This window comes from Lolium perenne, chromosome 4 (assembly GCF_019359855.2).
Source record: "Lolium perenne isolate Kyuss_39 chromosome 4, Kyuss_2.0, whole genome shotgun sequence".
Taxonomy (NCBI): domain Eukaryota; kingdom Viridiplantae; phylum Streptophyta; class Magnoliopsida; order Poales; family Poaceae; genus Lolium; species Lolium perenne.
In genome coordinates this window covers 318004736-318025767 of record NC_067247.2, presented here as the reverse complement: position 1 = coordinate 318025767, position 21032 = coordinate 318004736, and the positions used below count along the sequence as shown (strand labels likewise).

General features: G+C 44.2%; 3 protein-coding genes across 4 annotated transcripts; all 3 read right to left on the bottom strand.

Moving 5' to 3' along the window:
- Positions 1 to 225: 225 nt before the first annotated feature.
- Positions 226 to 6209, bottom strand: LOC127296235 (wall-associated receptor kinase-like 14). 2 transcript variants are annotated; one of them, XM_051326270.2, is made up of 3 exons: positions 5013 to 6207; positions 2919 to 2993; positions 226 to 1713 (listed from the first exon to the last, which is right to left on the bottom strand). In XM_051326270.2, exons 1-3 carry the CDS (start codon positions 5788 to 5790, stop codon positions 422 to 424), a joined length of 2145 nt encoding a protein of 714 aa, XP_051182230.1. In that variant the 5' UTR covers positions 5791 to 6207; the 3' UTR covers positions 226 to 421. The 2 variants fall into 2 exon arrangements, with proteins under 2 accessions (XP_051182230.1, XP_051182231.1); XM_051326271.2 differs by lacking the exon at positions 2919 to 2993 and having other exon boundaries at positions 5013 to 6209.
- Positions 6210 to 7139: 930 nt separating this feature from the next.
- LOC127296236 (conserved oligomeric Golgi complex subunit 6) lies at positions 7140 to 13181 on the bottom strand. The gene is made up of 11 exons (XM_051326272.2): positions 12826 to 13181; positions 12688 to 12740; positions 12136 to 12283; positions 11901 to 12008; positions 11553 to 11620; positions 11076 to 11199; positions 10853 to 10999; positions 10422 to 10682; positions 10059 to 10343; positions 8701 to 8844; positions 7140 to 7792 (listed from the first exon to the last, which is right to left on the bottom strand). Exons 1-11 carry the CDS (start codon positions 13039 to 13041, stop codon positions 7277 to 7279), a joined length of 2070 nt encoding a protein of 689 aa, XP_051182232.1. The 5' UTR covers positions 13042 to 13181; the 3' UTR covers positions 7140 to 7276.
- Positions 13182 to 13494: 313 nt separating this feature from the next.
- On the bottom strand, positions 13495 to 20176 carry LOC127296234 (nuclear pore complex protein NUP133). The gene is made up of 8 exons (XM_051326269.2): positions 19882 to 20176; positions 19553 to 19677; positions 17690 to 19462; positions 16509 to 17224; positions 15594 to 15752; positions 15127 to 15445; positions 14594 to 14661; positions 13495 to 14184 (listed from the first exon to the last, which is right to left on the bottom strand). Exons 1-8 carry the CDS (start codon positions 20058 to 20060, stop codon positions 13639 to 13641), a joined length of 3885 nt encoding a protein of 1294 aa, XP_051182229.1. The 5' UTR covers positions 20061 to 20176; the 3' UTR covers positions 13495 to 13638.
- Positions 20177 to 21032: the final 856 nt, after the last annotated feature.

The following is a 21032-nucleotide window of genomic DNA, read 5'->3' as shown; positions in this document are numbered from 1 at the left end:
GTCCGGCGGAGGGCACATGAACCCTAGCCACCACCTGGGGATCGCCTCGCTATACCCTTTTGTAGCAGGGTACCCCTTGTAGCACCCACTGAAATCACGACAAAAATTATGGAACATAGGGAGCACTAACGATATTGCTTTATTTCAACCGAAGAAAATCCTTCACGTGAACTGGATTGAGTCGGTGACACGTCAACAGATGGAGGTCCGAGTGGAGCGCGAGGATTTGAAGTGTTTCTAATCATCTCGTTACAGAAGATCTCCCACATCAAGTTCCATTTACAGATTGGGTGGAGTAGAACCAACGAAGAAAAGAAGAAGAAAAATAAGAGCGGGGCAAAGATGAGACCGAGAATCTAACGTCTCTAAGCTAACTACGATCGATGAGAAGAGGAGCAATGTAATGGCGCGTGGCCTGAATTCAGTGCAGGGAGCTATTATTCCCTAGCAAGCTACTGGAGGAAGGGGAGCTTCTGTCGCTGAACCACCTCTCCTGCACGGACACCGGAGAAGAAGCCACGGCACCCTTCACCGTTTCCTGCGCTACTAGCGCATTCACCGGTGATGACGCTACTGCCTCCCTCCTACTTCTGTCCGGCGCCAACGGCTTGTCCGTGCCGCGCGACGGCGCGGACGAGCAGAGCGACGACGTCGTGGACATGAACGCGGCGTCGTCCGTCGACGGCGCCCACCCGCTGACCTGTATCTGCTCCAGCTCGTCGGCGACCTCGGCCATCGACGGCCGTATCTCGCTCTGGAACGCCAGGCACCGGAACGCCAGCTCCGCCACCTTGTGGATGGACGTGAGGGTCCACGCGTCCCGGTGCGGGTCTAGGTACGGGTCGATGATGTCGTCCACGCAGCCCCTGCCGATCTTCTCCACGGCGAGCTGCGCCAGGTTGATCTCGCTGGGGCCCCGGCTGAAGTCCACCACCTTCATGGCCGTGATGATCTCCACCAGCACGACGCCGAAGCTGTACACGTCGCTCTTGTCGGAGAGGTGGAAGTTCTGGTGGTACTGCGGGTCGACGTACCCCGGCGTGCCCTGCGGCGCCGTGGAGATGTGCGAGGAGTCGACGGAGGTCATGCCCATCCGCGACAGCCCGAAGTCAGCCACCTTGGAGTTGTACTCGTGGTCGACCAGGATGTTGCTGGACTTGATGTCGCGGTGGTAGATGGGCGGGTGCACCTCCGAGTGCAGGTACGCGATGGCCTTGGCCGTCTCGGCGGCCATGCGGAGCCGGACAGTCCACGGCACGGCGGGGCCGCGCTCCCGCTGCAGGTGCTGCGCCAGCGTGCCGTTGGGCATGAACTCGTAAACCAGGATCTGCTGCCCGTGCTCGATGCAGCACCCCAGGAGGCGAACCAGGTTGCGGTGGCTCACCGACGACACCAGCTTCACCTCGTTCATCACGCTGTCCAGCCCATCGGAGTTGTCGCGCTGCTGCTTGATCCGCTTCACGGCCACCAGGCGGTTGTCGCTGAGGCGCCCCGCGTACACCGTGCCGTAGGCGCCCGTGCCGAGACGGTGGTCCTCGGAGAAGCCGCTGGTGGCGCGCTCGATCTCCCGGTACGAGTAGAGCGGCACCGTGCATTCCGCCTCCGACAGCAGCCGCTTCGTGCTTTGCTGCGAGCGGATGGACGCGGACCGGCGCTTGAGCAGGTGGCACACAACGCACGTCAGGCCCATCACCAAGGCTCCAAAGATTACACCTGCAGCCCGGCCGCGAAATATTGTCAATTTAGCAGATGTATAACAATGACGCTGAAGACTTCCTTTAAATCTATTTTTATCTGTTCATTTTCTTTCATTGTGCACTTTTATTCTTTTTCATCACTTAATTTGCTGGCCTAGCTAGCAGTACACTTTTTGTTCTTTTTCATCACTTTGCTGTGCTAGCAGTACACTTTTTTTTATTATTATTCACTATATATACTCCCCCCGTTATAAAAACTTATCATATAAATTTAGTAAAGTCAATATCAACAGTTCCACCATGAACTAGCTATATTTTCATAGTGTATTTATCGAATCTTATAAATATCTATGTTTTCTTGTATGTATTTGGTCAAACTCACTAAGCTTATCGGCATTTTGAGGTTACAGTCTTTAAATGTAGCTTCGAGCCTTTGACCATGCTTTCTGTTAATATTTTGTAAACCTAGGTAAATTAGATGTTACTCCCTCACAAAAAGGATTATGGAAAGGAAGGAGTAGAATGTATAACATTGTTCTTTGCCAAGTGGATAGAATGCTGTATTTCGATTTGGTGAGATAGTTTTGGAGATGGTACTGTTTGCAATTATAGAAGCAATGTGAAAACTTAATCCAACCGTCCAACTTAGATGTCCAATTATAGTTTCAGTTGATTCAGATTTTCTTCAATCTCAATCGACTCAGAAAAGTCCAATTATAGTTTAGTAAAAAAAGTGTAACTTGCAATTGGGTAAAAAGGTACAACTCGCAACTCGGTGAAAAAGTGCATGTGCAATTAGTGAAAAGTGTGTGTTACTGCAGTTCAGTGAAAAGTGTAACTTGCACTTCAAAAATACATTTTTTTTCAAAAGGAGAAAATGGTATGATCTTACAGCAATGCCAAATTTTTGAATTGATGAGATATTTCTTCAGATGGAATTGTTTGGATATAGAAGCAATGGGGAAAATCAATCCAACCGCTTTGGGAAAACTTTTTTTTTTAATCGTCATCTGAGATGTATCTCCAAATTTATGTAGCTTCCGCAAGTTGGATGTATAAAAATTCCAATTTTCTGTTCCCTGTTGCCTTAGGCTAACCTAGATTGTTTCCCTTCGTTTGACTTTGCTTCGTTCTTAGTTAGTTTTTGGTGGTATGCCTCTTTTCTAATACAAAGTGGAACTTATTTGGGTATTTCCAGAAAAGGATGTATGAGCAAATTACCTGCCATGACAAGGGCGACTAGGACTTTCTTGCCACAATCTGCTGATAAGAATTTGGAAGAGTCGCACTTGGAAACTGAAGCATTGAACATACGTGTTAGATTGAAGGAAAGGGGGAAAAGGAGGAGCAATCTGTCCTAGTTCACTTCACATATTGAGCAATGCATATTTGAGCATAATTTAAGTGGCAATGATGAATTCTTCATCTAGAAAAGCAGTAATTTACTGTATACTACAATGGTTCCTACAGGCTATGGGTATCACAGATCTCCATTTCATGCATTGCGAACATACAACAACTCTTTGCTGAAACTATCGAAAGCACAAATACTCTTCTCTGAAACTACTCTTCGGATGAATATTTGAGCATAATTTAAGTGGCAATTTGGTGAATTCTTTGGAGAAAGTACTGCGAAGACACGCACTACCTTAGCAAGTACTGTACTTCCTCCTATCTCTTTTAATAAACTCAGATTTAGTGTAAAATTATAATAAATCCAAGTGAATTAAAAGGAATCGAATGGGGAACTAGGTTGGCAACGCTCATCAAAGTTTCGAAGGCCAAGCACCCACCAAGGAGCTACTCATTTACTATCACGATGACCAACAAATCAGAAGTATCAGATGGCATTTCGCTGATCCACAATTTAGTCCAGGATCAAAGGTCCTCTCGACTGTCACTGCTTGCTGATCACCAAAGTTATACCAATACCAATTGCGTAGTTCGGACCACATTGCTAACTGCAGGTACAGAATCTCCCCGGAAATTCAGTAGTGTGGTGCTGTATTATCAGTCTCAAACGTACTAATACTACTACAAAATGAAAGTAGGCGGAGCAAGCATTTATATACCAGAAAAGTCAGTGGGCAGAGCCTTTCGAGCCTTAACTGAACATGTGGGTCACGTAAGCTGGGGATGACCAATTCGTGTTCGTCTTCAAGATTGATACTCCTACTCAGTGGCGGAGCTACGAACAAAATTATGGGCGGGCCAAGGTAGAAAAATACACATAAAATTTATTCTAAACCATACGACTTTACTAAATATCAGTGCATAGGTTACATATCAACCGGTACGTGCATATATATAATATTGCTATAAACTAAATAAGCATATACCAAAAGATGCTACCTAAGAAGCTATACTAGAGATGTTCAGGCATACATACTTGATACTACAAGTCAGCTTTCTGATCTTTGTTGCCACTAAAATCTGCACTGACATCTTCATCTGTATGTCTCTAAAATATCACCCTCTATGTTGACTAAAATTGGCAAGATAATTATCCTTTATCTGCAATTCTTCTCTGAATTGCCTTCCACGTGACTGTTAAAATTTGTAAAACTGAAAATAAAATTCAGAGTACAGCCGTTACAATCTAGTCTAAAATACCAGTACAGACTATAGAGAACAAACAACCGTATTTGGGAAAGAAAAAAAAGTACCAACTACCAATACATAGAAGTTGGGGAAGATCATTGGCTTGATTCGGACGTGGTCGCAGCGCCGGCTGCTGCCTGCTGGCCCTCCGGTCAGCACCGCCTGGAAGGAACACCGTGTGCGTGCGGCGGTCCGGCGCTGCTGCTGCTGTGCCGCCCTGCTCCGCCTCCCCTCCTCCCCCCGGTGTCCTCTTCTAATTTCTCAAACCTAGGTTCGCCGAGGCGCCTCCATTGCTCCTGTCGTGGACGACTCGCTCGGTCGCTCCTGGTGTTGCTCGAGTAACTGCGTGAGTCAACGAGGCAGAGATTGTGCACGTTCTGGACTTGTGGTGGTCTTCTCGTGGGCTACAGTTGGACTGTACATCTGATGCATAGTAGCTGATTTCGTTTTTGCCAAAATCTTGGGCGGGCCGTGGCCCGGTTCGGCCCCTACATAGCTCCGCCAGTGCTCCTACTAGTAGTATGATAGCCATTGCCAGTAGTCCAATTCAATGTACGCAGCTGACGCCCGCTGATTCGATGCGTGGTCAACGAATGGGAGGGGAGTAATGGGGCTGATGGCTTGTCTAGCTCGCAGAATTTGACTAACTACAACTAACCGACGAAGAAACAGGAAAGCGAATGAACATACAAATCGGTGGTAAGTAGTACTGACCTGCTTTGCAACCGGCGCCGTCGACGAAGCCGTCCCCCTCGAGCCCCTCCGGGCACCTGCACCGGAACGCCTGCTCCCCCGTGGTTGGGGCGATGAACTGAGTGCAGTTGGCGCCGTGAGCGCAGCGGCAGCGCCCCGGCACCCACCAGTCCAGCTCCAGCTTGCCCAGCAGCAGCGACGGGCCCTGCGCCTGCGCGTCCGAGTAGCTCACCGCGGACACCAGCCCGGCGCACCCCGAGCCGAGCACCTCGCGCTTGCTCAGAAACCGGTGGCCCCCGCCGCCGCTGGTGTTGCCGGGAGCGGGAGGACGCGGTGGTGGCAGGATGCAGCGGATGGGCTCGTTGGCGGCGCAGTGGGAGGAGGTTCGGTTCATGTACTGGTCCGGCGGCTGGGCGCTGCAGTTCTGGATGCTGGCAGCAGCGTCGACGGGGCGGCAGGAGCTGACGACGAGCGTGTTCCCGGACGCGGGCGCGTAGGTGTGGGAGAAGAGCGCGTTGACGGACGCGTTGAACGGGCGGGAGCAGTCCGGGAGCAGCTCGAGGAAGAGCGCGCGTGCCGTGACGTTGCGCACGCGCATGCCCAGCTCGCGCGCGCCCCCGAGCCACGCCGCGCCGGTGGCGGCGTCGCAGCGGAGCGGTATCGTGCAGCCGCTGGAGAAGCCGAACGGGTACGGCAGCGCCATGCCGCCGCAGCTCCGCTCGCAGCCTCCGGCGACCGCTCGCAGCAGCACCGCCGCCAGCAGCGGCAGGAGAAGCGGCGCCGCGCGCCGCATGTGCATGGCTTAGCTTCCGAGGGATCAAGCCATCTCGATCAGGTTCCTAGTCAAGCAAGCAACGCAAGCTGCTGGCTGCTGCGGCGCGCAGGAAAGAAAGAAAGGCGCGCGCGCGGGCGCGGGTGGAGTTGGAGGAAGGAGGAGGTTGTGGTGGTGCCGTGCGTGGTTGCGTCCGTGCAGGTGTCATCTGTCCTTGTCCATTGCCGAGGAATTCCCGCATTAAAACCGGACCAGCGACCAACAACTCCTACTGCTCCGGTCACCGCTATCCGTCTAGCTATAGGCCCCGCCGCATCTACAGGCCTTGGCCCAGGGAATCACTCTGGATCAGTTCATCCGCTGGAGGTCTATTCATGGGAATGTGGAGCCGCCGTCGTCGTCTGCCGGCAGCTCAAGGACACCCGTTCCCACAAGGCCCGTACATCGCGGTCAGAGCCACGGCTAACCTCCACACGTCACGGCCACTTGCAGACACCACCCGCCTGCCATAGCACGTAACCGGCTACAAATATTCCAAGGGAGACGACGACCCACGGCCAGACCAAGACGCACGCACCAACTGGGCATTTTTCTTTCCAGGGAAAACGGGTTTCTTCATGTCCTTATACTATTAACAAGTGACTTTGGATGGATCTAGTTTAGTACCCGCTAAAGGCGCCAGCGCCTACATGGATTGGACTAATCACGCAAGATTGGATGGTGGAGAAAGCATAAGCATCTAGATATACGATTGAAATTGCTCGTGGGGTCCGTAGGGTGCCAAGTTAACTAACCTAGTCTACGTTGCTGATGAGCCAACTGATGGGTTGATGCTGCTACTTCAAGCTACAGTATACTCCATACTTTAAACTTGATTGACTTGACTATCATCTTTTCAGCTACCAAAAGGAGAAAACTCCATAACAGAACACGAGGAAAACAAATGTACAACGCCGACGAAGTTGAATATCTTCACAACCATACCTGCATAACCTTGTCCCTGGTACATATTATAGCCATTCCCCGAGAAACAGCCTTGGAACTTGATTGCCAGTAGTTTCACACCCGCCAAACTTCAGAGTTGCTCTCCTCGTCGCAGTCAACAGCTACAGCTTGTGAATCAGCCAAATCAGTGCGAAGTTCCGACAAAATCAACAGCTAGTGTGTAGCACTGAAAGTAACAGAGATGATGCAATCACTCGGATGTGTTCTACAGGAGTACCAATTTGCAGATTTGAGCGTCTGAGCTGATAGTTGCTTCACTCTAGTTGGCAAGTTGGATGCAGTTATACCTCATCACTTCAGCTCAATTATTCATGTGGTTTTATAAATAAAAAGAATGAATACAAAACCACCAATAGCATACAACAGTTCAGTAAAGGTGTAACCACTTCAATATTTCTTCAAGAAATTGTGACCACGGATTTTTACCAGGACATATACATCACAGCGATTCTTTAACACGGATTCTCCTCTCATTACATTGTATCGGAAGGTATGGTGTGTATGGAGCTCAGATTTCCAGTATAGTTCTTATCTGCTCGGGCGAATGCTTAACCAATGATCTTGGGTCAGGATAACAGTTCTTTGGATCCATCACCGCCTTGTAAATGAGCTCATAAGCTTCTGCTAGAGCTCTTGCCAGGCCGTAGCAGGCATCTGAGCGTAGCCTTGGAACCTGCAGCTGCTCAAACTCAGGCAAGGAACCTTCTGTTCCAGTCACAAGACCATAGAATGCCTTCAAGCATTCCAGAAGCATCTGTGGCGATGTCTCCACCACATCTGCCAGAGGTCTTGCATCATCCTTGCTTTCCATGGAGCTGTAGTTCTTTATGTATGACATCTTACTCGACAATCCGCATTTTGTGAGAATGCTATCAGCTTCTTTTTCTGCTAGGGCTCGGACATGTGTTCCAATCATGGAGCGGAGATTGTTGACATAGCTTGTTGCAACCTCCTGACCCATCAATGGTTCCTCAATAGCTGATAAGCAGTTGATGAGGTAGACTTTGGATGACGATTCACCACTCTGTACATGGCATGGTATGAATGAGAAAAGGGGGGAATAATCATCATGTAAGGAAAAATATTACAAATTGATTTGCGCCTCTAAAGTGAGCAAAATCTACCCAGTCAAAGGTTTAAAGCAAAAAGGTTTATGGCCGCAGCATCAACCTCACAATTTTTTTAATTTGATTTTACTGCCCAAAAGGTTATTCAATAAACAGAACTCAAAGTGAATCATGAAATCCCGAACATTCCGCTATTTCTCAAATTGATCTGCGCATCTAAAGCGAGCAAAGTCTACCCAGTCAAAGGCTATTCGATAAAACCGAACTCAAAGTGAATCAAGAAATCCACAACATCAGCTATTTCTCAAAGTGAATCAAGAAATCCACAAAAAAGTGTTTAACTTAAGGCTTATTCGATAAAACTGAATTCAAAGTGAATCAAGAAATACACAACACCGGCCATTTCTCATAAAGTCATAATTCTTTTTTATTCTGGGACTACAAAATTAGCATTAAGGAATGCAAATTGGAATCATGCCTTAAGTTAAACACTTTTAAGTTTGACCAAATTCATAGAAAAAATATTAGTATCTAAAATACCAAAACAAAATCAGTAGATCTATCATGAAATATGTTTTTGTAGTATATTTATTTGATAGTCTAGATGCTGAATTTTTTTCAAATAAACTTGGTCAAACTTAGAAGGGTTTGACTTAAGACAAACTAGATATGCCTTATAAACTGAAAAGGAGGAATTGGTTCTCTAACTATGCGATCTGGGTGGCAACTAGTGATGAACTAGAAAAAGGAGGTTGTCTATCTTATTAGTTTAGTTCATGACCAGAGCATGCGTCTAAAGGTTGCTCCACAATGGCCACAAGTCTTAAGTGATTAACATTGGCAAACGAAAAAATATGCTACTAACCAGGACAGATGTGGATAAATTCTTCGATAGAATAGCATCAACTGAGATTGAATCTCTCTTATTTCCACTAGTATCAGAACTAGTTCTACCACGCCGTGCGAGTGCACCTTTTGACTTCTGTGCCTCGGCAGCTTGCTCACACATCTGAAGAGCAGGTCAGGAAGTCAGCATTAGCAGTAACAGTACACATGTAAATGACTCCCTATTGACCACGATGCAGATAACATCACATTATTCGGTGGTAATAAGAATAAAGGTAATAATGAAACTAATTGTATATGAGATGAATAGAAGTATGGACCACTGAGTTTAGGGATAACAAATGTTATCTAATTGGCTCTGCTAAAACATATTAATATATTAGTTGCTGCAAATCATGTATACCAGTGCTAAACAAATAAAAGTAGAAACTTGCTACTTTATGTTAGGTACGGAATCTAGTGTTACTTTATTATACTACACGATTGCCCAAAAATATCCACATGGAACAGCACCAAAAACTTCTACAATGAGATGAAATAGGACCATTCTGGGGTAGCTTAGTGGGACTAATATTTGTACAATGTGGTGATCATCCTGAGCTAATCTGTACAATGCATTGATTATCGACACCAATTATGGTAATAAGTATCATTCTCATAACAAGCCAGAATCAAAACCATCATGTCCGACTCCCGTTACTCACTTTCCAAACCGTTTCTGACTGTCCAATGCACTGTTTGGCAACAACATTACTTTCAAATGACACTAACGCGTATTTGTTTTGGGGGTATTAAGCAGCTGTACAATCGTGATAGCTTGCTTGAACTGGAGATAACAAGACAGTAATGAAAGACACTGACATGCTAATAATTTTAAGAATTGGCCCCTAAAAGTACACATATAAAATAGATAACCATCATGTCCGACTCCCGTTACTCTCTTATCAAACCATTTTTGACTGTTCAACGCACTGTTTGTCATCAACATTGCTTCCAAATAACACTAACACGCATATTTTCAAAATGCTAATTTTTTTAAGAATTAGCCCCTAAAAGTATACATATAAAATAGATAACCATCATGTCCAACTCCCACTACTCTCTTATGAAACCATTTTTGACTGTGCAACGCCACTGTTTGTCATCAACATTGCTTCCAAATAACACTAACACGCATATTTGCTTACAAGGTATTAAGCAACTGTATAATATTGGTAGCTTGCTTGAACTGAAGATAACTAGACTGCGAATGCAGACACTGAAATGCTGCTAATTTTAAAAAAAAACGCCCCTAACAGTGCACATCTAAGGTATTATTCGAGCATGTCGTTTAGATGTCCGGAAAAACTACGAAGCACATCAACGCATAAAACTCACCTGAATTATAGGATCCAATATTGCAGAAATGACAGGATCAAAGTTTAACCCTTTTCCAGAGGCAGAAACCATCATGCTATTGTATGTGCTTATGAGCTCAAGCAACAAAGAAATTCCCTCTCTCACTGCTGGTGGGGGAGAGAGGTCAACTGCAACAAGTGGAGGATATCGCAATAACTTTTCTCCACGACTCTTCAGAATGTTGAAGAATGTCCGCTGTGTTGCATCTCTAAGTGACCATATTGTATTGCACAATGCCGTGTCTACACCCAGCAGTTCTGATATCTATAAAAGAAAAGGTTATGTCTGAACTGAACAAATCTTTGCTTTACAAAATATCCAGAATTGAAATTTGAGACTCACCGTGTAACCATAGAATTCCAGGGTATTACTAAGTTTGTAAGAAACTATCAGATTTGGTTGTGACTGCAGAACTTGCTCAACTCGAACTTTGAACGGTCGGCATGCCCCTTCAAATATTCTATCGAGAACAGAAGTGATATCAGATTCTCCTTTGGATGAATCACCTTCTCGTACAGAATGACGACGATTGGCTGGACCACTGTCACTTATTGCCTCAGGATCAAGCAGCGCAGCTATAAGCTCTCTTTCAGATGCCAGTGCCTTCAAAGATTAGAGACAGAAGTTCATAAAGGCTACAGAAACATCTTTAAGATACAGATGAACGGTGCATCTGCATGCATGTTATTTGGGAGGGATTATTTTAGCAAACACTGGTTAGCTCATTGCATATTGGTTCATATACTATGGATAAGGCTAGAGCAAGGAAGCACCTGATGCAGCCAGCCCAGCATATCGCCTACATAACGGAGAGGGTCATGAGCATGTACTTCAATTGGTCTTGGAAGCCCTCCAGGTCCACCTCTAGTAAGAGCACTTATAAACCGCCTGAATAAGGCATGGTGCCTCATATTGGCAACCTATGGATGTGGATAACGCAACTATCAGATACCATTTGAATTACTGGCAACTTTACTATGTGAAAGATATAGTTACCTCTTCAGCACAGTACTTAAATAGAACGGGTCTTTCCTTCAGGCAGCGAACAGCCTTCCTCAAAAGTTCACTTACTTCAGGATTATCAGTATCACCTAGTTTTTTACACTCAACTTGAACCCACCTGATGACAAGGAAAATCGAGTTACAACACTTGAACATTAAATGTCAATTGATCACGTTATATAGAAGAGCATACTAGCAAACTTGACTAAAGTATTCAGTCATTGTCTAAGTAGTGCCTAGTGAGTGAAAACGCGTAATAGATAAATGTCACCAACACTAGATTTGGTAACATATGTAAGGTCAAATTAGAACATAGATAAAGAACTACAAACTAAAAAAAACTCAGAAAATGTTGAAGTATCATAACATTAGAGTAACAGCAGGTGGAGTTGAAAAATATCTCATATTACGAAACAGAAACCAAAAAAGGAACAGCAAAAGGCAAGATGATGATAGAACGACGACCAGTACCTGCATAATCTTTCATAAGCTCCTTCTTGGTACACAGACATCATATCCATAAGTTCCAAACCAGCTCGCTGAATTGATAGAAAACAAAAAGGATATTAACACAAATATCTCTAGCAAATCAGCTACAAGAAGTTCCCAGTGTCAAAGCACCTAGTTTTTGCTAAGCCTTCAAGTCAAAACATACATAATTTGAGCCTGATATGTATAGTTCCGAAAACTCGAAGCTAATAAAAGTTCAAATTAAGATATCCTACTAACTGCTTCCGCTACGGCAAGAGAAACTGTTAATGTTGTTGCGATCTAGAAAACTAAGGTAATAAAAAACCTCAGGGACAAAGGCAAAAATACCTGGTGGTGTGTTCGCAGCAGAACCTTGCAGTTCGAATGGATTTCTTGGACATGCAGCAGTGCCTTGAAGAATTTCTCATCAATATCTTCTTCCCGGAGTGCATGGATCTATAAACATCAGAGTCCGTCAATGAACATACTCAAGATAACCATGCCACAAAATGAGAATGATATCACAAAGCGGCAACCAAAGAATCATTGAAACAACAGATTTTGTTAAAGTATGGGGTAGTACCTCTTCGTTCGAAAGTTGGTAGTCCTGGAGGAAACATGATACAATTTCTTGGCGCTGAGTGATAACCTCAAGTTCTTGCTGCAGCCTCTCCGTTGTACTGATGATATCCCCCGTGCTTGCGCTACAACTGCTCAATGCTTCCTCAATCCTAACACAATTGCAGAGAATGAAATTAAAGGTAAATTGGTGGCTCCAGGTAGAAACCCTTTGTATTTACAGGTTAACACTATCTATGATTACTCAGATGTCCTAGTTAGGACCAACGATGAGATGGTAATTGCAGGTTCTACATCCAAACTCGGAAGGACTGTGCCAAAACATAATGCGGTCGTACAAGGTACTAATTCCCTACTCCCTCCGTTCTATTTTAATTGACTCGGATTTAGTACAAGTTTGTACTAAATCTGAGTCAATTAAAAAGGAACGGAGGAAGTATATATCAACATAAGTTTTAGCCCAACATGGTGTAGAAGCATCACACAATAAGCCACGGTTCCATTTCCAGGCAGGCAGAGCAGAAGACCCAAATGCCAGAATGGACAGCACACTCACTTCTTCCAGGAGTCGCTCAGAGCGTTCACTTCCCCCTCGACGCGATCCAACGACTGCACGCAAACAGAAGAAACTCAAGCAATCACTTAACCAAACGACTGACGGACGATGTGAGGACTGAGGAGTAGGAGCGTGCACCTTCTGAGCGGGGAGGGAGGCGTCGAGGAAATGGCGGTTGATGGCGAGCGAGCGGTGCTCGACGGAGGACTTGAGGTTGCGGCGCGCCTGCGGGGTGTTGTGCACGTAGAAGGTGGAGAGCGCCCCCAGCGAAGCCAGCAGATCTGGGCTGTCCGTCCGCGTCTCGAGCACCTTCTTCAGCTTCCGGGACACCCCCGGCGCCAGGGTCGCCGCCATCCTGGCCGCCTCTTCGCCGCTGCGCGCAACGCCGCCGACTATGCGATCTTAATCCGGCTGTGATCTTCCCGTCCTCTCGCCTGAGTTGGTGATGACCGTCTGGGATCTGAGCTGAGGCTTCCGCCGTGTGCCCGTGTTGGGCTGAAGGCCAGACTTACATAAAGCCCATGAGAAGCCTAACAAAGTGGGCTTCCTTCCACCACAACTACCCGTAGATCTCCCTCACTCCACTGCCAAAAAAGAAAATATATTGATGCACACAGTGAAACTGTGAGAGTGATTTTCCCTTTTGAACTTTTCATTCCGACGATTTTTATTTTAAGCAACATAACACCAACTTGTTTTACGCTCAGGGGAAAAAAGAAAACGCATGTTTCAACTTTCAAAACACAGCTCCAGCTAAAAAAAAAAAGGCAAAGAGCTGACAATTATCAAACTAGAGTACTGGACAGCTAAAAAAAAAGGCAACATTAAAATTCATACTCCGGCCAACCAAATAACTCTGAATGTGGTTATCAAACTAGAGTACTGGACAGCCATCACAAAGTACAAATGCAGGACACCTACCCTACAAGTCTTCCTTCACCTCTGACATTATCACGAGTCCATCTCCACAGGTTCATCTGCCGGTTCAGTGTACGATAGCTCCTTGCCCATTACCACTGCCGTCATCATCAGTTTACCAGCATCCGGGAAAACATCGTGCTGCATCAGCACTTCCTCCACCGAGAAGCATTTGCTCTCCACGCCTCTCGCGTACACGTCCTCTTTCCTCACAGGCAGCACCTCCTCAAATGTGCCGTCAAACACCACCGCGTCTTGGCTATAGCACAGCCTAGAGGCGTTGAAGAGGGCCGTTCCTTGAAGAGATTCTTGGGTGACCTCGTCGCTCCACCCTTCCGAAATGGATGCCTGTGAGAGCTGGACCCAGTCATCCTGGTTGGCTGCGTTCGTCCAGCAGTTCTCTAGCAGGCCTCTGTTGGAGCTTCGGAATGAGGAGCTTGTCCAGGCAAACACTTCAAAAGCTTTGAGAGAGAGCTCCCGATCTCCCTTCATGCACATCTCGATCAGTTCTGATGGACGAAGAAGCTTGCCTGTATATTTACCCTGTGCATATTCTGGATCATGCTGAACAATCTCTTCCTGCAAAGCAACAAAAGTAAAACCAATTTGGTCAGCTATCTGTCCCAGCTTCCTCAGACAAGACAACACATCCACCCACATCCCATCAAGAGTTACCCTCTTTTGTACAGCTTGATTATACTTTCATTAAAGATAAATAAAACAAAACACTGTAACTTCTACAAGTTTGAACTTGGAAGCAACGCCATGCATCTAAATACGGAACATACAAAGACATGAGGACTCAGATGCAGATCAATGCCTGGGTAGATTTTCAGCTCCTATCCATACCAACAATGGGATCACATGTAACGACGAGACATTTGAACATTGCAAGAAACATGGCTTGTTTACATTAAAGTCCCAAGGCAATAATTGATTAGAAAACAGAAATTCGGCCTATATACTTTTTCTGTCTAAGAAAATTCACCTGAAGTTTTAGAATCCGGATATCAGCATCTATCCGTGCAACCTTCATTTCGTAATCAACATCCTTGCCTGCTTGTTAAGAATTGCAATATGTCAGGAGTCCATTTACCAAGGAAAAAATAATAATACATGTCATCAACGAAACAGGAATAGATACAAAATAATGATGCAAATTTCTGTTCCCTTACTAAAATTATCTTCTATGACATTTCCTATGCTGTGAACAAATCAGTAGAATCATAAAATAATGGTTCTAGCAAGATCAAAAAAAAAATGCAGCATGACACCTACTTTGCAATCCTAAGCATGTGAAACCATTTCAACGACAGAGAGAATCATGGTATTCCTCAAATATAGCACTTGACTACTGTTATCCATCATAAAAAGGATAATGGAAGCCAGGTTTCTGTAGACCCACATAACATTTGGAGAGTGTCATCTTTTTATCAATCATGACCAAGTATTCAAACTCCATTGTTTGCAGTGCCTTGGCCAGAGGTATAGACGGAAAGAATAACAGAAGGAACAGCTAACCTGCTGTTGCAGCAATTTTGGAGAGATAGAGAAGACGTCTTCTTTCAACAAAGGACATCGACTTTCTGTTGCTTGTAAGGTCAGCATCTTCCCCGGAACTCAGACGTAGAGCACAGGTATGAAGAGTCTCTGAAGCAGTTGAGAACTGATTTAAGAATATCTCGTGAAGCCACAATAGATCTTTCCGGTCTTTCAGAAAACTAGCTAGCTCTTCCTGGAATTCTTCACCCAGCCTTAACAACTTAGCGTGCTGTCCATTGTTGATTAGCTGTTTAAAAACGTAGAAACTGAATCCGCCATGAGGTCCTACACTATCATGCTGCAACAGAAGATCAACATCAAAACCGTGCCCTATAACAGAGGTCACTACAAAAATTCAATATGGTATTTCCTGCATAATGCACACAAAATTCAAGCAGAAGAAAGATTATCTGAGAAAAATTGGGGATATGATTGTCCAATTTTACCATAAGATTGCGGAGGAGAACCGTATCACTGATATCATAGCAAATCTGCCACAACGTTTGGTACCCTTCATGCCGTTTAGCTGTTGCCAAAATAGGAGAAGTAACCTCTCTAAATATAGATTCTTTCAGATCAAGATTGTCATTGCCTTCTCTTGACTCCTGTTAGATACGAACAAAAATTAGGTACACGTATTAAGGTCAACTAATAGCAAAGAGCCAAATTTGACAGCAGCCACACTGTTACTTGTTAAGTATGAATGCCTGATGTCAAGATATTGTTATAGCAAGAGAGGGATGCATAATCATGCTGACTTCATTAAATTGCTAATTGTCCAAATAGATCTTTGACATGCTTCTTTTCATTTGAAATATCATTCCACTCCAGCAGAAACTGATGTTGCTACTTAATGTCAAGTTTCATCAGACTATCTTCTACTATTTGGATGCATAAAAACTTACATTCCTGGCAGATGACCAAAGCATACTTGTGTTATGAACTTATGATCACTAGTCAATCTCCATTACGGTCTAGGAGAAGTCAATTGAAATATCATTCCATTCCAGCAGAAACTGAAATCTCATTTGAGTATCGACTAAATTGGAAATCACAGATTCTGTACTGAAAGGTGAGCTGCTACCTAAATACGGAGTACAAATTGTTCTAGAATTACTACTGCATACATATAACATGGAAGAATTACTACAGCATACTGAAAGATTGCTTCATCATTTGCATATGCTATACACTATTTAGTAACCACACCATTTTCTGAGGTTATGAAGGACTGAGTATGAACTTTCAAATATAACAATAAATAAGATAACAGGAAGATACAGGAACAGCACAAACTTGTAAAATATGAACACGTAGCGAAGAAAAACATTAAGAAAATAGTGGCATGGATTGGAAAAAACCTGATATTTTGCCTCTATAATTTGTTTTGCAAGGTCATAAAGGGATCCAAGAAGCTCATCTCTCCTTTCACAGTATTCTTGGACTAGCCCACCATGTTCCTCCCCACGTTCAAATTTGGCTGTTAACAGGCCCATATATCCCTCCAATAGCATATCTGTGAGTCCTTCCAGCTGAGACCATAGATTAGATTTCATAGGCATATCTGCAGCTCCTGGCTCTCTCAAAAGCTCCATCACAGATGATGCCAGAGTCCAGATCCCAGACCGCACAACAGGCTGACTGTTCCATGTTATCAGTCCTTCAGGAGAAGGATACCAATCCTTGTGCTCCTCTCTGTAGTACAATGCTGCCTGAACTAAAGTGACACAAGCATTTGATAACTCAAGTGCATGTTGCATCTGAACAGATGGGTGCTCTTCTCCGGTTATAATATACCGAAGTTGATGCGACAAACAGTAAAATAGATCCTCTATATCAGAAACTCTACTGTAGAACACTTCAGCATTATCACGATCCATTAATAGAACAGTGTTCCGACGAGCTTTCTCACCAACCAACTGAATGAGATTCCAAAGTGCACCAGCAGTTGGGGTTTTGGACTGAGGTGATAAGTGTGTGCTTGAGCGCTGCTGGATAAGCGCATTTTGTAATTCTCTGAGCTGGATCACCCCAGAGAGCTTTTCTCCATGTTCCATGACACTTAGCATTGCAGCTCCTATGAAATAAACGCATAACAAAATTACTTGGTAGCAAAATTAACTCATAGAGCTTATCAGTTCCCCTTTATGTCTATAAGTCAAATTTGCACTCCTTGCGTCCCTATCGCATGAGTACTATTACAATTCAATAAATTTTAAGAGGGAAAAAAGGTGTGTGTGGACTAAGACAGATGCCTAATGATGACAGATCATACCATAGTAGAAAGATCACAAAAAATCTAGGTGATCATCAGTTTTGACAATGTGTAACATAGATAGCAGAAAGGAAAGAATAATTAATGTGAGTGTAATGAGCTTTGTAAGATCAAACAAGAAGTATTAATTCACATAATTTACAGCAGGTTCCTAACTCCAACAAACTCATGCTACTTTGACAGTATATACCAAGGGTATGATTGTTCATGACAGGGATAATACAAGTCTAAAATAAAAACATAATAATGGCAAGATAGGTTTCATACTATGTTTGGACGAGAGTTCTTCGTGGCACTTGGACACGACAAGAAATTGAAGGAACTTCTCATGTTTTTGCCTCTTCTCGGAAAGGGATGAAACAATTGTTGAAGCAAGAAATTCAGCTTCTCTAGTAGTTGTCCAGTGCTTAGATAATGTGTTTACAATGGATTTGCTTACTCGAACAAATACATTCATCTCACCCTCTTTCTCAAATGCTCCTGCGACTCTAAGCTTTTGAAGTGCCTCATGAACTGCGCCAGACAAAATAAAATCATGAAACAATCGATTGAGTAACATCTCAGCCTCTTCATCAACCACAACCTGTTGGGCTATGCCAGTGAATGCTGGCCTTTGCCGGTCACCAGAACTCCAAGCCTCAGAGCTAACTCTTCTGGGAACAACGCTGGCGCTGAATGCCTGACTTCTCCTTTTCTCTTCAGCAACCGCTTCATTACAGCTACCTTTTCGTGATAAGCTGCGCTCTGGAGGCTCAACCCCACCAACTAATACAGCCTTTTCAGGTATTGCCCAGACTCCTGCCTTTTCTGTCAGAACAACCCAAGCTCCTTCATCTCTGTCCTCAGCAGATGGGATGATGGAAGCATCCAAAACCTTTCCAGCATCCCAAGGCAGATCAAATTGATAGAGTCGGGTAGAACCTCTCCAATAGATGGCCACCGTTGCTGTTCCATCACCTGATAGGATGATCACTGAACCAGAAGGTTTACCACCACTTTTAAGCCTCATGGAGAACAAAAAATCTTCATCCTCCACTCGAGCTTTAGGGATTATCACCTGAGAAGGAGCTTTTTTCTCCAAAAACCTTTCACATTTAGCCACATTATCTTCAGATGAGAACTTTTGGTTTGATTTGTACAGCATTGTCAGAAGAGAATACTGAGTGTAGTTTGACCCGCTAACCCGATCTTTGCACAAGGTAGCGACAAGAATGCTGAACTCCTTCCCATGCTCATCTATCTGCATGTCCAAAAGCCAAATGTTCTTCTGACCAGCTATGTCCCTTTTTATGCCCAGCTCCCCATCAGTACCAACAATTTCCTGAGATAATAATTTCTTTACATTGTTGCCATGCAAGAGTGAGATGCTCCAACATTGTATCCCATGGTTAGTCAACAAAAAGAATTTCCGGTCAGCAGCCTCCGATGATATGTCACTTGGTAGCCAAGCCAGGGATCTTCCACCGTCATTTCTCTGATGATGGTCAGTACCATTATCTCCTAATGTATCACGATGAACTTCTCTTCGAAGAATCCCTGCCGGTGAACACTGAAACAACCATAAAGCGCCTGTTGGCTCAGAAGCTATCGCAATACATTCACGAATGCCTCCTGGAATGGAAGTTGCAATTAGCGAGTTAAACCTGTAACATGCAGATATACCATCACTTGGAGATGTGACACTGTGGTCAAATAAACTAAGAGCTGGACTCTTGCTACTTTCATCATAGATATCAGGCCAATAAGCAATAGCTTGTGTTCTTCTGTTGCAGAGGATAACACCGGTCGAACTTCTTCGATGCAACATTTCTTCACTCTTCCTTGTTGCAGTACTACTACCCCATCTCATGATGCAAAGCGTCCACTGATTACCACAGAGGGACTCTGTGTCTTTGTTTCCCATAAGAGAAGACGGGACATCGAGTACAAGACAATCTTTGGAAACAGAAGACAAGTAGCTCCAGATATAAAGCTCATTTCCACATATCATCCATGCAAGCGATGTTTCTTTGTCAATGCCACCTACAAGCGTGTTTTTGCCTGCAAGGAATAGATAAAAGGCATCTGGTGTTCAGGATGGTATACTAGTACAGGAGAAATAGCTAAGGGCGCACCAGAGAAAACAGTTACCAGAAAAATTCTTCTGCAGAAGGCTGGCTTGTGCATTCCTCACGATTTGGGGGAACTCTGCTACACGCACTGGTTGGATCTGGTCAGAATCGCCAGCCCTGTCTGTTTGCTTGGATGTCGAAATCCTGATAATACGCACAGAGAAACAGAATTTATAAACATCAAGCTTAGTGATCTGTGGCAAACTGTACGCGAGCTAGCCTATACAGCAGCGCGGAAGGCAAAAAGGGTCCCTGCGCGCCGCTCGCTTTCGGTGCCTCAACTAGATACAGTCCTACGAAATGCAGCGATTCTGGTGAAATCAACGAGAAGTGGGAAGAAAGGGGTACCTGGCGAGGAGGGAGGAGGAGGTCCATGGGGCCGGGGTGCCGGTGGCGGGGCGATTGGAGAGCGCAAATCCACCAGGCGATGGGGAGTGGGCGGGAGCAGGAGGTGGTGGTGAAGGCGTCGCCTCCTCTCTCTCCCTGCGGTGGACGAGGTGGGGCTTCCTGATCGCCGGCGAGAACATCTTTGGCGGCGGGCAGCCACCTCACGCTCTCCGACTAGCCGGCGTCTCGGCGCTCTCTCCGGTAGGCTAGGGTTTTAGTTTTTGAGTTTCCTCCTTTTCTCTCTTCTTTGCGATTTGCCCCTCCTTCTAGACACAAATAGTCAAGTGGGGAGACGTCAACTGGAGCTAAGGATCTCTTTGTAGTACACAAGTTCAAAATTATAAATATGAAAATGTACAACTGGAATGTTTCATGACTTATGAAACGAGACATAAGAATGACGAAATATGAAAAGGCAGTTGCTTCAATGTCATATGATTCTTGCAATTATATCTTATTATTGCAGATGCTATGAAGCAACTTTAAAATATTCATATAAATTTTCTGGAAACTGAGTCATTCCATAGAAATGACATATGATTCTTCTGATTATACCTCTTATTCGAGATGATACGACTTACTAGACATTCTGACATAAAAATACCTGAATATGCAAAAGCAGTTGCTTGGATGCTCCACAAAATTTTAAAGATACCAAAGCAAATTCATTTTTATATTCATATATACTTTTAATGGAATTTCCATCACAAAAAAATTCATATGATTCTTGTTACTATCCATTTGTGCGAAATTCCTTAATCCAAACTGACCTAAGTTCTAGTTGACTCTCATTTCTCCACACAAAAAAATAGTCCATACTCTCTTCTTCCTGAAATATAAGCTGCATACCATTGTTGTAAGTCAACTTCTGTAAGTTTGACTAGATTTATTGAGAGAAATATAACCACTAAACAATATGAAAAAATCATAACATTTTTATAGATATAATAATATATGAACGACATAATTATTGATATATTTTGGAAATTATGACAAACATACAATAATATTCAAATGACATCATGTTTGTTGATTTTTTTGAATTTTTTTTCAAACATACAAAGTCTAATTTAGATAAAAAAAAATCATATGTCTTAGATATTGGAAAAATA